The sequence below is a fragment of the Equus quagga genome, chromosome 13, assembly GCF_021613505.1.
Source record: "Equus quagga isolate Etosha38 chromosome 13, UCLA_HA_Equagga_1.0, whole genome shotgun sequence".
Lineage (NCBI taxonomy): Eukaryota > Metazoa > Chordata > Mammalia > Perissodactyla > Equidae > Equus > Equus quagga.
The window spans coordinates 63,702,128-63,719,447 of NC_060279.1; the positions used below are offsets into that span (position 1 = coordinate 63,702,128).

The window sequence follows — 17,320 nt, forward strand, 5'->3', positions numbered from 1 at the left end:
AGAATATAGTACTGTTTGTGGAAGGCTGATTTTAAGTATTGGGGGTACTGTTTCCTTTCTTGAATTCACTCACTGTAACAGATATAGTATACAGATATGTAGGTTTATTTCTGCAGACATTAAATTAGAAGATTGAGGTAAAGAAGAGACCTTTATTAGGCTTGTCATTTCAAGGTATGTGTGTGTACTGTATACAAACAACAAAAGTTGAAGGAAGAGAACCACTCATATCAGGCATATTAGTCACTGTGTAGCCATTACAACAAATACATACCATAAACAAGCATAGACTACTAACTACTAAACAAGTCCCTTAGGTCAGATTCAGTCATTTCTTTCTCTGGGCAAGTCCCTTCTTCCATAAACCACAGAGGTAATTAACAGAAAAATAGAGCATTGAAGAGTTGGATGCTGTCCAGCCAGATTTAGCTCTAAAAATTTATCCTTAAAAAGAGGAATTAAATTGCGTACAGGACCTTAAGTCCTAAGTGGCCTCTTGAGCCTAAGCAGATTTTGCCACAATAACAACCATAACAATCAATTACGTCAAATAAAACTATCCAAAAATGTATGATTATAGCCTATTCTCTCAATTCATTCCTTGTGGAAAAAGAACACAAATCTTAAAAACTAAAGCAAGTCAAGGAGGCCTGAAGAAGAAACATAGATCTGGCTACATTTTAGAAAGAAATCAAGCCCTGTGAATTTTATTTTCTGGCTTTGATCTGGTCATCAGTTGGGATGGACTTGCCCAAGTGATGGCCCACAGAAAGGCCAAATTTCGAGTTTTTCTGCTTCTCCTGCACCTCCTTTTTCAATAAGAATCCTGCCTGGAAGTCTAGGTCAAAGAGGCTACTTGGAGAAAAATACAGTGGAGTCTCATTCCAAATATTCTCCAGGCGTTTCTTCCATCCTTCCAGGATCTGAATTCGGGTATCCTTGGGAAGGTACAGAACGCTATATGTCAGTTGAGGTTCTAAGACTTGGAAGCCACAGAAATGCAGAGTGCCACTCTGGGGATACACAAAGCACAGAGGTGAGTCAGAACAAACCCTATACAGCGTGTACCATATACAAACAAACAACAGAGGTTAATCCCAATAACACACTCCAATGTGGAGCCTGAGGCACCCTGGAGAGTCAGTTCATAGTTATAGACCTTCTCTGCTCTCTATACCTGGCTGTTACCTCTTCTAGCTTATTCAGCTGTAATCTTCTTTAAATGAATGAGACCTTGAAGCTGTGCCAGTCTGGAATCCTCTGCCAAAAGTGCCAGAAGTGCTACTACACGAGGGAGAGTTTCAGCTTCTTGGCAGCTGACTCTTGCCGAGGTATGCAGATGTGCATTTCTCGGCCTCTCCATAGAACTAGACGAGTCTTAAATGATTATCACTTATTCTCCAATGTTAATATTAATTCTCCAGTATTACAGGTGGCCACCTCATTTGCTCTTCTTTCCAACCCTCTTCCTTAGAAGAGATCATCTTGAGAGTTTGGTGACCACCAAAAGCCTACTTCAGACCTCAGTTTTATTAGCTGGAGTGAAGCATTTCTTAAATTTTCTTGGGCTCTATAGTCTATGAGACTGTAGCAGCAAGCTGGAGAAGGACAGGAAGCCTGGAGAAAGATGTCGGTCATCTGGAGAGAATCAGAGCCTGTGGCGATACAAATCCAGGGGTCATCTGCACTAGGCCTTGGTTAGGAGAGAGTGGTGTTTGGACCTGTGCACACATGAGCTTTTCTATAAGCATAGGGGCCTGGGAAGAAAGGTAAGTCTTAAAGGAAGCTCCCTAGGTTTCTGAATCATTACAATGCTTTCATCCTACACCTCAGGTCTGTTTTCAGCTGAGGATTTGGACCCCATAGAAAGCTCACTTAATCCCCCTGTAGGTTCAGTGAAAACGTGGTACCTGAATTGGCCAGAGAAGTATATTAATGTCCCCATGGATACCCTGGGGGGAGTACATGGGGCCGCTGCCCCCAGTGGTGATGGAAAGGACTGCCTTCTTGTTCTGTAAAAGAAAAGTCATTATCTTCCACATCTCCTTGGTAACAGGAAGTTAATGAACAGCCCCAGAGAAAAGAACACACAAGTCCACCCTGTTTTTATTTAACTGAATACACTGGCTGCTCTGAGCCATGCCAGATGACTGCAGAAGTACCAGCCTGGAAGATGATCCCCAGACAGGTAGCCAGGGACAAGCCCAGGATTCCGTGTTCCTGGGTGTAGCAAATCCAGTGAAGGTTATCATGGAAATGCAAAATCAGTGTTGACTGCTGGTGCCTAGGTGGAGTAATTTGTTTCTTGTTTTTATCTGTCTCCCACAGTGCTAGGCATGTATCTAGGCATGTCATCTAGAAGGTATCAAAATATTTCTTGTGGGGACAGCCTAGTGGCGTAGTGGTTAAGTTTGCACACACTGCTTCAGCAGCCCAAGGTTCGCGGGTTCAGATCTCAGGCACAGACCCATACACTGCTCATCAAGCCATGCTATGGCAGCATCCCACATTCAAAATAGAGGAAGATTGGCACAGATGTTAACTCAACGACAATCTTCCTCACCAAAAAAAAAAGATGTATCTTGTGTGGTACTTGGGTCTCTGAAAAACAAAGACAGACTTTCTTTTTTAATTTTTATTATGGAAAATTTCAAACTTACACAAAGAAGAGAAAATAGTATGATGCATCCATCAGCTTTAACTCTCAGTATTTTGCCATGTGAGTTTTATCTAATTCCCTCGCCCCTATTTTTCCTGGAGTATTTTAAAGCAAATCCTAAACATCATGTCAAAATATCTATAAAACCTTTAGTAAGCATCTCTCACAAAGGGACCTGGAGCCTGATCTTAGGATCTAATTGTCCTCAAAACTCTGCCTCAGGACAGAATCTACCCAAAGTTCAGCTGTTAGAAAAAGCAGAACCATCTACCTACCTGGAAAGGCCCCTTCTCGTACAGGGCAGCAAATGAGTAGGCAAACTCCCCTACAAGCACTCGATCAAACCAGCCTTTCAGGATGGCAGGGACTCCAAACCACTGCAGGGGGAACTGTGGGACAGAGGACACGAGGTCAGATTGGCAGCTCCTAGCACAGAGGGCAGCTCAGCTGCTGATCATGATGTCACTGATGGGCCCTTTCTTCAGGCCTTTGTTGTTCCTTCTGGAGGAGTTAGCACATGAAAGAAAACAAAATTATTGTCTTTGGTCAGTCAACTCAACACTCCTGCTTCTACCTAAAGATACAAATATTGGATGGGCCTGAAGAAATCCACATGAAAATAAGATTTGTTTCTATGAAATAACCTTTGGCAGCAAAGTCGAAACAGCAAGGATTGCAGACAAAGTTTGCCTCAGTGTGTGATGCCTAAATCAATATTTTCCCAAGAGCTTGCTTTAGTAGATATGGTATAAAAAATATGAAACACGACTCAGAGTGAAGGGATGGAAGACAATACTCCAAGCTAATGGCAAACAAAAGAAAGCAAGTGTTGCCATACTTCCATAAAACAAATGGACATCAGGATAAAAGAGGTAATGAGAGACAAGGAGGGGCAGTATATAATGATAAAAAGGACACTCCACCAAGAAGACATAACACACATATATATGCACCCAACACAGGAGCACCAAAGTACATAAAGCAATTATTAACAAATGTAGAAGGAGATATTAACACAATAATAGTAGGGGATCCCAACACCCCACTTAGATCAATGAATAGATATCCAGACAAAGTCAACAAGGTAATAGTGGACTTAAAGGAAAAACTAGACCAGATAGGCTTTATAGACATATATAGAACACTCCATCCAAAAACAGCAGAATTCACATTCTCAAGTGCACATAGAACATTCTCAAGATTGACCATATGTTGGGAAATAAGGCAAGCCTCGATAAATTTAAAATTGAAATCATATGAAGCATCTTTTCTGACCACAATGTTATGAAACTAGAAATCAACTACAAGAAAAAAGCTGGGAAAGGGACAAAGATGTGGAGACTAAACAACATGCTACTGAGCAACCAATGTGTCACTGAAGAAATTAAAGGAGAAATCAAAAAATATCTGGAGACAAAATGAAAACACACCACACTAATTCATATGGGATGCAGCTAAAGCGGCCCTAAAATTCATAGCAATACAAGACCACCTTAACAAGAAAAATCTCAAATAAGCAATCTTAAATTACACCTAAGAGAATTAGAAAAAGAAGGACAAACAAAGCCCAAAGTCAGCAGAAGGAGAGAAATAATAAAAATTGGAGCAGAAATAAATGAAATTAAAACAAACAAACAAAAAAAACAGTAGAAAGGATCAATGAAACAAAGAGCTGGTTCTTTGAGAAGATAAAATTGACAAACCCTTAGCCAGACTCACAAAGGAAAAAAGAGAGAAGCCTCAAAGAAATAAAATTTGAAATGAAAGAAGAGAAATTACAATGAATACTACATAAATACAAAGGATTATAAGAATACCATGAAAACTATATGCCAAAAAATTGGACAATCTAGAAGAAATGGATAAATTCTTAGACTCATACAACCTCCCAAAACTGAATCAAGAAGAAAGAGAGAATCTAAATAGACTAATCACAAGTAAAGAGATTGAAACAGTAATCAAAAACCTTCCAATAAATGAAAGTCCAGGAACAGATTGCTTCTCTGGAGAATTCTACCAAACATTCAAAGAAGATTTAATACTATCCTTCTCAAACTATTCCAAAAAATTGAGGAAGACAGAACACTTCCTAACACATTCTACGAGGCCAACACCACCATGATACCAAAGCCAGACAAGGACAACACAAAGAAAATTACGGGCAAATATCACTGATGAATATAGATGCAAAAATCCTCAACAAAATATTGGCAAACCAAATACAGCAATACATTAAAAGGATCATACATCATGATCAAGTAGGATTTATACCAGGGACACAGGGATGGTTCAACATCTGCAAATCAATCAATGTGATAGACCACATTAACAAAATGAGGAATAAAAACCACATGATCATCTCAATAGACACAGAGAAAGCATTTGATAAGATCCAACAGCCATTTATGATAAAAACTCTCAATAAAATGAGTATAGACGGAAAGTACCTCGATATAAAAGCCATATATGACAAACCCACAGCCAACATCATAGTCAATGGGGAGAAACTGAAAACCATCCCTCTGAGAAGAGGAACAAGACAAGGGTGCCCATTCTCACACCGCACTGGCGGTTTTGGCCAGAGCAATTAGGCAGGGAAAAGAAAGAAAAGGAACCCAAAGAGGCAATGAAGTGAAACTCTCGCTGTTTGCAGAAAACATGATTTTACATATAGAAAACACTAAAGAATCCATCGGAAAACTATTAGAAATAATCAACATCTACAGCAAAGTTGCAGGGTACAAAATCAACTTACAAAAATCAGTTCCATTTCTATACTCTTAACAACAAACTAACAGAAGGAAAACTAAAAAATACAATCCCATTTACAATTGCAACAAAAAGAATAAAATATCTAGGAATAAATTTAACCAAAGAGGTGAAAGACCTATCCAATGGAAACTATAAGACATTACTGGAAGAAATCGATGATGACATAAAGAAATGGAAAGATAGTCCATGCACATGAATTTGAAGAATAAACATAGTAAAAATGTCCATACTACCTAAAGCAATCTGCAGATTCAATGCAATCCCAATCAGAATCCCAATGACATTCTTCACAGAAATAGGACAAAGAATCCTAAAATTCATATGGGACAACAAAAGACCCTGAATACCTAAAGCAATCCTGAGAAAAAAGAGCAAAGCTGGAGGCATCACAATCCCTGACTACAAAATATACTACAAAGCTATAGTAATCAAAACAGCATGGTACTGGTACAAAAACAGACACACATCATTGGAACAGAACTGAAAGCCCAGAAATAAAACCACATATCTACAGCCAGCTACTCTTCAACAAAGGAGCTAAGAACATATGATGGAGAAAGGAAGGTCTCTTCAATAAATGGTGCTGGGAAAACTGGACAGGCACATGCAAAAGAATGAAAGAAGACCATTATCTTTCGCCATACAAAAAAATTATCTCAAAATGGATCAAAGATTTGAACATAAGACCTGAAACCTTAAAACTCCTAGAAGAAAATATACGCAGTACACTCTTTGACATCGGTCTTAGGAGGATCTTTTCAAATAACATGTCTACTTGGACAAGGAAAACAAAAGAAAAAATAAACAAGTGGGACTTCATCAGACTAAAGAGCTTCTACAAGGCAAAAGAAACCAGGATCAAAATGAAAAGCCAACCCATCAACTGGGAGAAAATATTTGCAATTCATATATCCTACAAGGGGTTAATCTCCCAAATATATAAAGAACTCATGACTCAATGACCAAAAAAACACAAACAACCTAATCAAAACATGGGCAGATGATATGAACAGACATTTTTCCAATACAAATCAAAACTACATTAAGGGGGCCGGCCCGGTGGCACAGAGTTAAGTGCGCACGTTCTGCTTAGGTGGCTCAGGGTTCACCGGTTTGGATCCCAGGTGCGGACGTGGCACCGTTTGTCAGTCCATGCTGTGGCAGGCATCCCACGTATAAAGTAGAAGATGGGCACAGATGTTAGCTCAGGGCCAGTCTTCCTCAGCAAAAAGAGGAGGGTTGGCAGCAGATGTTAGCTCAGGGCTAATCTTCCTCAAAAAAAAAAAAAAAGCTACACTAAGATACTCCCTACACCCATTATAATAGCTATAATCACCAAGAAAAAAAAAATAACAAATGTTGGAGAGTGTGGAGAAAAGGGAACCCTCATACACTGGTGATGGGAATGCAAACTGGTGCAGCCACTGTGGAAAACAGTATGGAGATGTCTCAAAAAATTGAAAACAGAAATACTATATGACCCAGCTATCCCACTACTGGGTATTTATCCAAAGAACTTGAAATCAACAATTGAAAGAGACTCATGCATCCCTATGTTCACTGCAGCATTATTCACTATAGCCAAGACCTGGAAGCAACCCAAGGGCCCATCAACTGAGGACTGGATAAAGAAGATGTGGTGTATATATATGTGTATATATATACACACACACACACACACACACACACACACACACACAAAACAGAATACTACTCAGCCATAAAAAAGGAAAATCATCCCATTCACAACAAAACGGATGGACGTTGAGGGTATTAAGTGAAATAAGCCAGACAGAGAAAGACAAACACCATATGATTTCACTCATTTATGGAAGATACACACACCAACAAAGAGAACTGTTTAGTGGTTAGCAAAGGGAAGGGGGGTGGAGGGTGGGCTTCAGGGGTGAAGAGATGCATTTATATGGTGAGCGACAAACAATAATGTACAAATGAAATTTCACAATGTTATAAACTATATGACCTCAATTAAAAAAAAAGAAACACAAACCTTATGCTCACAGATATAAAATCTTATCATTTAGAACAGAACCACTCAAATATCCAAACAAACAATCAGTGTGACATAGGGTTATCAGGGAATTCCCATGAGAAAGTCCAATTATTGGGCCTCTTGTCCTGATAAAGGCAGAGTAAGCACCTCACCAAATTTCTTATTTTCTTTGACTCATGATTTAAAGATGATGACAATTAGAACATGCCCGGAGGAAAAAGACTAGGACAGAGAAGGGATTTGTAGGACTCGTGAGCTCTCTCTTGAAAGGGCTGCTGACCTACAGAAATGGGGTTAAGGAAGCAGGCTTTTAGAACAGGAAGAACATACGATTGAGAGCGAGGTTTGAGTTCTCATCCTGAATCTGCCACTAACTTGACGCACGACTTTTGCCACACAAGCCCCACACCTTCCCTAAGTTTCCTCTGCCTCAGCTGTACAAAGACGGGCTCGACTGGGCCTGGTGGTTCTCAAATTCTCACATTATGACCCTCCAATAGTGAGGGGCCAGATCTGCAGCTTTTAGGATAAACGTGTAGGTTATATAGGCGAGTAGATTGGGTCCCCTTTGAATGTTCTCTAGTCAGAGCTGAAAACAGAATTGGTGGGTTTGCGGAGCATTAAAAGTTTACTCTCCCTCAAGTTGTTTGCAGAAGTGAGAAAAGTGGGTAGGGGGCTAGCCCATATGGCATCTCCTTCCTCAAGGAGAATTAAAGCACTCCTTCCTCAGGACACTTTATTTCCATGTTACAGACTATCATACATAGTACACTCATTTTGCTAGAATAAGACTTTTCCTGTCATCTGTAGGGGAACTGTTATGATAAATGTACCAACCTGAAGTGTTTACACTGCCCTTCAATGTATTGCTATTTTGCAGTGCGCAACTGTTACCCGGGCCCCTGGCCCTGTAAGACATTAACAACAATGCTAAGCAGAACAAGCCTAGGGGAGGGGCTGGCCTGGTGGTGTAGAGGTTGGGTTCGTGTGCTCCGCTTCAGGTTCATGGGTTCAGATCCCAGGCGCAGACCTAGGACCGCTCATCAAGCCATGCAGTGGCAGCGTCACAAATAAATTGGAGGAAGACTGGCACAGAAGTTAGCTCAGCGTCAATCTTCCTCAAGCAACAAGAGGAAGATTGGCAACAGATGTTAGCTCAGGGCCAATCTTCCTCACACAAACACACACACATACACACACACACAAATAGAACAAGCCTAATGCATTCTCTTTAGCTTACAGGAAACCACAATGAGAGGAATGAGGAGATAGCTGAGACATGTAGTCGAAACCAATTAAAATCGGTTGATGGCAACATGGCACTCTGACTTGACCTGACACAGACCCCACAGCTCACTGTAATACATTACCATGCTACATAACACACCCACCAGCACCATGAAAGTTTACAATTGCCATGCCAACGGCAGGATATAACAAAATAAGGAAAGAGAAGAGGTGGCCCCCCTGCTCCCCAGAAAAGCCTGCCCATTTCCCTGAATAACTATGAATATTCCTTCCCTTCTTATTCAGACCCCTTAAAACAGCTGCCTAATCGCCCCAGGAGCTGAGAAGCTGATTTGTGAACATAGTTCCTACTTCTCCATTCTTCAGCCATCAAATAAAAGCTTGTGCTGTTGAACAGTCACCTGTGGTTCCTTTCAAATCCCTGACACTGATGAGGAAGGAACCCTCCGAGGAAGGGAGGGATTGTGGGCCCCTCCCCGGAGCTCCTCCAAATGTGGGTCGGAGTCCCACGGGAGTGAGGTGAAATTGGTAACACAACCTGCTCAGTGGTACTGATAGTAAAGAAAACTTACGTATCAAATAGAAGCTGAATTTAAAGGCCACCAAGGTCCTTTCCAATTCTAAAATTTGGTGATTCTGAGATGCAGAACTAAAAGCTGCTACTGCTGCTGTCTTGGCTGCACTAGGACAAGACGCAGTAGTAAACATGGACCGAGAAGGCATCCTTTGGGGCACTAACGCTGTGTGGCTTTGAGTCATAGCAACAGGTAGAATAAGGGACTTCAAAGGTTGGATTCTTTGCAGCTGATGGAATAATTCCAAAAGCCACAGCTGGTATCACCCTTCTTGTGAAGTTTCCAGCGTCATGTTCTTTTCACATTCAATATCAAAGCGCTGGTCGGAATTGGTAGAAGCAAAGTCATGGAGTAGAGTCTGGCATTTTCAGGAAAGATGACAAGGGGTACACACAGTTCCAGTACTGACTGCTAACTCGTAAGGCAGCCTCCGGGAGAAGAAGGCTGGTGTGCTGCTGGAATACATTAAGCAGGGCAATGCACCCTTCAGCTGGGAAGCTCCAACAGCAGAGAAGTCTCTCTCACACGCAGCACTCGACAAACTATTCAGGATGCTTACAGAGAGAGGGAAAACTGCAAACTTTGAGAGGTTCCACAAGGAATCACTAATTGAAGAAAAGATGAAACACACTGGGAAAAAAAGCTCAAGGCTCCCATGTCGTCTTTGTAGACACATTCATATTTTCAGAGTAATAGACAGATTGTATAAATCTACGAAATCTATAAATCTGTCTAATGCTGCACCTTTGAAGTGATCACTGTGCTTTGGAGAGAATGCAGTCAGGTGGGTAAGTGGCTTTTCTATGACCACATAGCTAATTAAGTGATAGGTCTAGGACAATAAGAACTCAAGTCTCCTGACACCCCATCTGATGTCCTTCCACACCTGAAAGATCACAAGGTCTGCAGCCGCCAGCTTCTTTTGTTCAGCCACAATATCTGGGCTCAGACGGCCTTCTTTATAAGCTAGGGTAGACTCCACAGCATACTGAAAGTTCTCAGGGTCCTTCAGTTTACCTGCAGAGAGGAAAAGGAGGCTGGGGCCAGAGAACCCCCAGGGGAGCAGTTCCACAAGGACCTAATTAAAGGGGAGAGCTGCTCCTACCTGAGATGTCCTTCCTGGAGATGAGGGGGTTGAAGTTCATGGCATACAGGTCTGACTCGGCGACCTCCCATCCCTTCCTCTTCAGAGTCTCCACAGCAGCCTCCTTCATGGCATAGTTGAAGGATGTCCTCTCTGAGTGGGCCAGTACGATCAGGGCTTTTCTGGCTGTTTAGACACACATAACGCACACGGAGAAAGTCAGTTACCAACCAGCAAAGTTTCGGCTACAGGGAGCTGAGCCAGGATCCACGATGGAAGAGGCGACTCAGTTAGACCTCAGGTTATGCAATCCATCCACTGCAGCCAGAAAGATATTTTCTCCTTAAAAGTAGCAATGAACAAAAGAGCCATTTTAAACTCTCTGGGAAAACAGTGGCTAACTAGTCAATGGTGTGGGCATACTTAATCAGCCATCTGCATGAAAATACAGTTTTCCCCTTAGAAAACTAAGCAAGGGTGTGAGAAGTCAGTATGGTGATTACCCTTCATGGGGCGAGCAACTGAAAGAGCACAGAAGGGGCTTCTGGGGTGCTGGCAATGTTCTCTTTCTTCATCTGGGTGCTCATCACACAAGTGTGTGTTTGGTTTGTGAAAATTCACTTAGAACATGTGCACTGTTCAGTGTGTCTAGTGTATTCAATAAAAGCTATTGTTATTAACTAACCCACTGACACACCACATACAGCAATAGTTTACTGGCAGATTAAAGATCTAATTTTTTAAAAATGAAACTATTAGAATAGTATGGAAGGAAAGGGAGAATTTGTCTAACCTCACGACAGAGAACAGTTTTTAAGAAAGACTAGAGATTCAGAAAGCATTAAAGAAAAGCTTGAGAAATAAAGCCACGTAAAAATGAAAAACGTGTCTTTACCCACGGCACCATAAACAAAGTCAAAAGACAGTCAACTAGGAGAAGTTATCCGCAACTCTTATCTCAAAGAGTTAAAATCCCAAAAAATGCCTACAAATAAGTCGAAGACAGATGATGCAAAAGAAAAATAAGTCAAGGATCTGAACACACTATTTGCAGAGGAGGAAATGCAAATCACAACAAACAAACGAGAAGGTGCCCCGCCTGGCCTGTCAGAAAAAGCAAATTAAAATGAGATGTCATTATTACCCAACAGATTGGCAAAACAATTGAAGACAAGTAACGCTGAGGGCTAAGAAGACTCAGGAGGACCGGCACCTTGCCAGTGGGAATATGAATTGCCTCAGCAGGGAAAGTAATCAGGCTGAATCTTTTAAAATTCTGAAGGCACATAAATCTTTGATCTAGCTGTCCAACTCTGGGGAATCTGTTCTACAGACTGAAAGCATCAGGACATAGGGATCTAGGAGCAAGGAGGAGTCCTGTACCATTCCTTCCACTGGTAAAACTCAGGTATAAGCTGACTGTCAATTTATGGGGAGCAGTGGAATAAACTATGGTACATACACACTACAGAATATTATGCTGTTAACAAGAATGAGTCACCCAGAAAGATACCCAGGATATATTGTTAAATTGATAAAAAGAAGCGAATGTGAATCCATTTTTACAAAACAGAAAGAAACTACATATATGTAGGTAGATTTGCAGTATATTGGTATGAGGGGGAAAAGAAGTGGATTGATCACATGAAACAACCGTTTCCTTGGGTAAGAGACGGCGAGGGGGTAGAGGCAGAGGGGAAGACGCACTCTTTCTTGGACTTCCTCGGTATTAGTAAGGTTGTTAGAATGAGCATCCTTCACTTTTGCAGTAACAGCATACGGCGGGCACTTACTGTGTGCCAAGCGCTGCTCTAAGGGCTTTGCATTCTTCTCAATTGTCACGAAAACGCCATGCGGTAAATACAATTAGTATCCTCACAGTATGGAGGAGAAAACTGAGGCAGAGAAAAGTTACACAAGTGACCCAAGTTTCCAAAGCAAGTGGTGAAGCCGGAATCATCTACAACTATACAGACCTAGAGAAACCCCCGCCACAGTGTGCAGGGCGTGGGGCGGAACCAGAGAAAGTTGCTCACCGCCGCCATCTCTCCCACTAACTGGACCCCTACTTCACACCTCACTCACTCAACTGTGGCGCTGTGGGTGGAGCTGGAGAAGGCACCTGCACCTCTCTGTGCAGTTAGAAGAAAATTAACTAGACAGCCACACTGAAGCCTTCAGTCCTCGTCTCGGTTTTATCATTAACCACGCCTGCCATGGGCAGCGCCCTTGGGTGAACTTCAGCCAGGCGTGAGCTTCAGGCCCCTGCACGCCAAAAACGAGGCTCTCCAGGCTCAGTCCAGCCTGGCGTTTCAGACTCTGTAAAGTCAGATTTGGTGGAATATGACTTTCATGAGGATTTAAGTGCTATGGAGGTGATTTTTCTGCTTTGGATGGCCTGGGAAAAGGAAAGGAATTCCTGAGGCTGCCTCAACCAATTCCCACACCTTTCTTATCAACTCATGAACTTACACGCTTGGGAGCAATGAGGGCACGTTGACGCTGCCATGCACTTTCCTTGCGAGTGACCTTTGCATCAGACACAGCAATGCTTACTGAACACTGCTTCGTCTGTTTTTACTCTCTTGGCTTACTCCTTATCGAGACATACATGTATTTTTCATTCCTTATCAATCTTAACAAGCATTTCCTAAGTAGTAAAAACTAAAGGCACATCCCAGAAAATCTTGAGAAAGTGAGGATATCCACCCCTGCTTTCACGGAGCCCCCCATGTACCAGCTTTGGGCACGCCTGTGACCTTCAAACATAAGAAAACTAAGGATGCAAACAGAAGAAAATATTTGCCAGAAATATAACCAACAGAGTTCAAGACCTGGAATATATAGATTCCTAAAAACAACCCAGTAGAAAAAGGATCCCAGGCTATGAATAGGCAGTAACAGAACATTCACTTGCACTTAACAGAACACTCACGCTATTTGCCGGAAGTAAAGGCTCAATCAGGATATTTGTGACCCAAACGGCATACTTCCAAGTCACTCGTTTCCAGGTCATTTTTCATGGACAAACCTGAGTTTCTGGACTTGGAACGTTCAGTTTGCCTTCCTGCCACCTAACTAGCTGCATGACAAATCTGACTTTCTCAGAATTTACCCTAAGAAAGACGATAGGACACATACACAAATAACTAATGGCATTGGCCTGATGGGAGAGGCAAGCGACAGAGTTCCACAGAGGAAAGCTGTTCACTTCAGGCCTGGCCAGTTAGGAGCAGCCTTCAGCAGCAGCTGCCATTTGAGCCGAGTTTTGAGAGACAAATGGGATTATGATCAGTACCTCTGGTTTAACATTCATTTCTGCTGGTCATGCACGTCATTTATCTAATAGAAGCGACCATCTCTAACCAAGCTGAGCACATCGTTGTCAATGCATCTCTCTCCCTGCACTGGTTCACTTCCAGATCCCGGTCCCTACAAAACATGCTCCAGTTCACCCTCACTTCTGCGTGTCCTGTAAGCCCTCCTTGCTTCCCCACCAGCCTATGTCTTCCATCTCCACCCAAGTCCACACCAGCCACCTGCCTTCCCCTCTGAAACGCTCATGTTCTCACTAACCCATCCTCCCAGCCTCTCCACCGCAGATCATGGAGCACCTGCTATGCAGCAAGCACTGCTCTGGACATTTGGGATCCATCAGTGGACAAAGCAGACGCGAACCTTTCCCTTCATGGAGAGTACATTCTGCTGGCCGAAGCATCCTGACTGTCTCTTGGGAGCTGACCTCTCGCCTCATATGTTGCTCTGACATCCCTACAATTCTCTGCCTTCAACCTCAGGCCGTTCTGAAACCAAGAGTTTTCACTAACCTTCCGGACTAAACCGTCCTCTGGCGACCTGCAGGTTCCCTGACGACCAACATAGAACTTAACGACAAAACACATAACGCTGGCGGTGAGAGAAGCAGACTGCGCTATGTCACTCTAATGAAAGCATGTCTGGGTATCTTTAACCGTTAAAGATATAGTACCCACATGATCATTTGGCAGGAAGAATATGCAATCAAGGAGAACCTATTCGAAATACAACAAGGGCGGGCCCTGAAATCAGTTCGTGCATTCTGCTTCTGCCCCCTGGGCTCAGTGGATTCCTCAAGGCAGGCAGGCGAGTCAGACACGTCTGTTAGTTGCAAGCAAACACTGCTTCAGTTAACCTCAAGATGTGGTTAGCTGGGTACAGCTAATACTAGTCATACAAGATTCAAATCTTACAATTTTCTCTCATGCTCACTCTCCCACCTTTTTTTGTCTAAGTAACATCCTCTAACATGCATACAGGAAGCCTTGTCAGCAAATGTGCACTCTCCCAGATGCTTCTGCCCTAGGCTTCTAGAAACTCTGGGTGGAGTTCTAACCCCCAGCTCAGTGCTTTTCTCAGAGATTCTTACTGTAGTTTGTCAACTGCAGCAGCAGTGTCTTCCTCCCACTTCCTTTCAGCAAGATGGGATTCTGTGTGTGTGTTTTCAGACAGGAGAACTAGGTTTCTTTTCTTTTTCTTTTCTTTTTTTTTTGAGGAAGATAGCCCTGAGCTCACATCTGCTGCCAATCCTTCTCTGCTTTGCTAAGGAAGACTGGCCTTGAGCTAACATCCGTGCCCATCTTCCTCTACTTTATACGTGGGACGCGTACCACAGCATGGCTTGCCAAGCAGTGCCATGTCCACACCCAGGATCCCAACCGGCGAACCCTGGCCTGCTGAAGCGGAATGTCCAAACTTAACCACTGCGCCACTGGGCTGGCCCGCAGAACTAGGTTTAGAGGGAAGGAAATCACAAAAGGTAGAGTTCTGCCCTAGTTGAGGAAACAGCTCACTTAAGTTTTAGCATCCTCCAACCTCCGAGTAAGGCTCCCTGGAAAACAGAGGTCCCTGCCCCTGCAGGTGTTGCAGTGGGTCCAGGATGCCTAACAGGTCCTTCACACATCCGATAAAGGTGTGGTCACCTCTAAGGTCCCCTCAGGTTGATGGAGGAGAGGGGAGGCTCTGTCACTCGAAATGGACCTGTACCAGATTGGGTTTGCCCAGTCCAGTCCAAGGGTCACAACTGAAAATGTCTCCTGGGCCAGGCAGCCTGGGACTGGGTCTGGTCTCTGTCAAAACAAAGGGAGCAGCTTCCCCAGCTCCAGCCCACCCATCGCCATATCTTTCAATTTTCCTGCAGAAACTGGGACTCCACATTTTTAAGTGATATCGTCTATGTTTATTTTAAATGTTAGCAGTTTATTCCAAAGTGTCTTAAATATTACTAAAGCCAAACAAGGTGCGCCAGTGGGCCAGATTTGGCCTCTGAGGGCCGGTTTCCGACCTGTTTTGGAGGAAATTTTTGCTTCCAAGGTCAAGTCTCTACTCAACCCTCTCCCCTCCCCGAGTTTGTGGGGGTGGGGTAGAAACAGGAGCTCCCCGTCTCCTGGGGTCCCATCAGGGCGCATCCCAGGGCACCAATGCCTTCACTTTTCCAGTTTGAGTCCAGGAAGAACACTCAGGGCGCAGCCCCCACAATCGCCTGCACAACTTCAGTGGCTGGAGGCTGCGGAGCTCCGCGAGCGGGGGCACTTACCAGCCATGGCTCCGGCGGGGCGCTGATTGGCTGGACGACTGGTGGCCGGGTTGTCGCCTGTGCACCCGCAAAGCTCCGGGTACTTTATACCCTGCACAGCCAATTGAGCCTGGGACGCGGGGAAGCCCGTGGGAGGGGCGTGGGGAGCGCAAGGGCGGAGCCGGCCACCCGGGCGCTGGGGCGCAGGGCGCAGCACGTTGGCTGCAGTTTCAGGAAGGAGGCGGAATCAGGGGCCTGGAGTAGAGACCTTTGATAGTAGGGGTGGGGCATACGAGAGGCCCCATGGGTCTACCTGGGGATACGAGAAGGAAGTTTCCGATGGCGTTCAAGGCTTCAGTAGGGCGCGCCCCTCGTGCCTCGCCTAGCGGGGGGAAATCGCCTAGGCATGAACGGGGAGGGCAAAGGGGGGGGGGGGGGGGGGGGGGGGGCGGTGCGGAAGACTGTTGTCATTTAAGCTCAGAATTGCTGAGTCACTGTGACTCGGGACTTGATTTTGAGGGCTGAGGAGAACAATTCCCAGACGACCTGGAAGGCTTGCTCCCGGGAAAGTGAATATGTTTCTTCCTTTGCAAGGTTCAGATTCTGCTCTTGTGGGGTCCCACAGAACGCTCTTCCCTGGGTGCAAATGCCTGCTCCTCCTAAGCTAGGAAATAAATGTTTTTGATCCCCAAGACCTAGTCCAAGGCTGATCTGGGGGATAGCGGTACATAGGCGAGAAGCATTTAAAGAATAGCCAAGGCAGATTAAGTTTGGTGGCTTTGCACAAAGTCCTAGTTAAGGGAACTGAATAGAGCAGAGAAAAAGTTTTGGGTTTTTTTTTTTTTTTTGAGGAAGATTAGCCCTGAGCTAACTGCTGCCAATCCTCCTCTTTTTGCTGAGGAAGACTGGCCCTGAGCTAACATCCATGCCCATCTCCCTGTACTTTATATGTGGGACATGTACCACAGCATGGTGTGCCAAGTGGTGCCATGTCAGCACCTGGGATCCAAACCTGGGAACCCTAGCCACAGAAGCGGAACGTGGGCACTTAACCACTGCACCACCAGACCGGCCCTGAGAAAAAGTTTTAAATCTCTACAAAGTGAGAGCCTATAAAAACAGAAACCAGTTGAAGAAGGCCAAGCATTTATTTTTGGATCAGAGAATTGCAATTGGGGAGCACAGATTCAGGTAGGAACCCAAATAGCGTCCATCTAGGGACTAAAAGTCAGGGGCTTTTATTTTATTTCTTTGGTGAGGAAGATTTGCCCTGAGCTAACATCTGTGCCTATCTTCCTCTATTTTGTATGTGGGATGCCACCACAGCATGGCTTTATCAGCGGGGTGTAGGTCAATGCCTTGAATCTGAACCTGAAACCATGGGCCTCCGAAGCAGAGAGCCCAAATTTAACCACCA

General features: G+C 44.0%; 1 protein-coding gene across 1 annotated transcript; it reads right to left on the reverse strand.

Annotated features, from left to right (window-relative positions):
- Positions 1-132: 132 nt before the first annotated feature.
- Positions 133-16,257, reverse strand: NQO1 (NAD(P)H quinone dehydrogenase 1). Its single transcript, XM_046680160.1, has 6 exons — positions 15,925-16,257; positions 10,374-10,538; positions 10,155-10,285; positions 2,935-3,048; positions 1,911-2,012; positions 133-1,013 (listed from the first exon to the last, which is right to left on the reverse strand). Exons 1-6 carry the CDS (start codon positions 15,929-15,931, stop codon positions 708-710), a joined length of 825 nt encoding a protein of 274 aa, XP_046536116.1. The 5' UTR covers positions 15,932-16,257; the 3' UTR covers positions 133-707.
- Between the last annotated feature and the right edge of the window lie 1,063 nt (positions 16,258-17,320).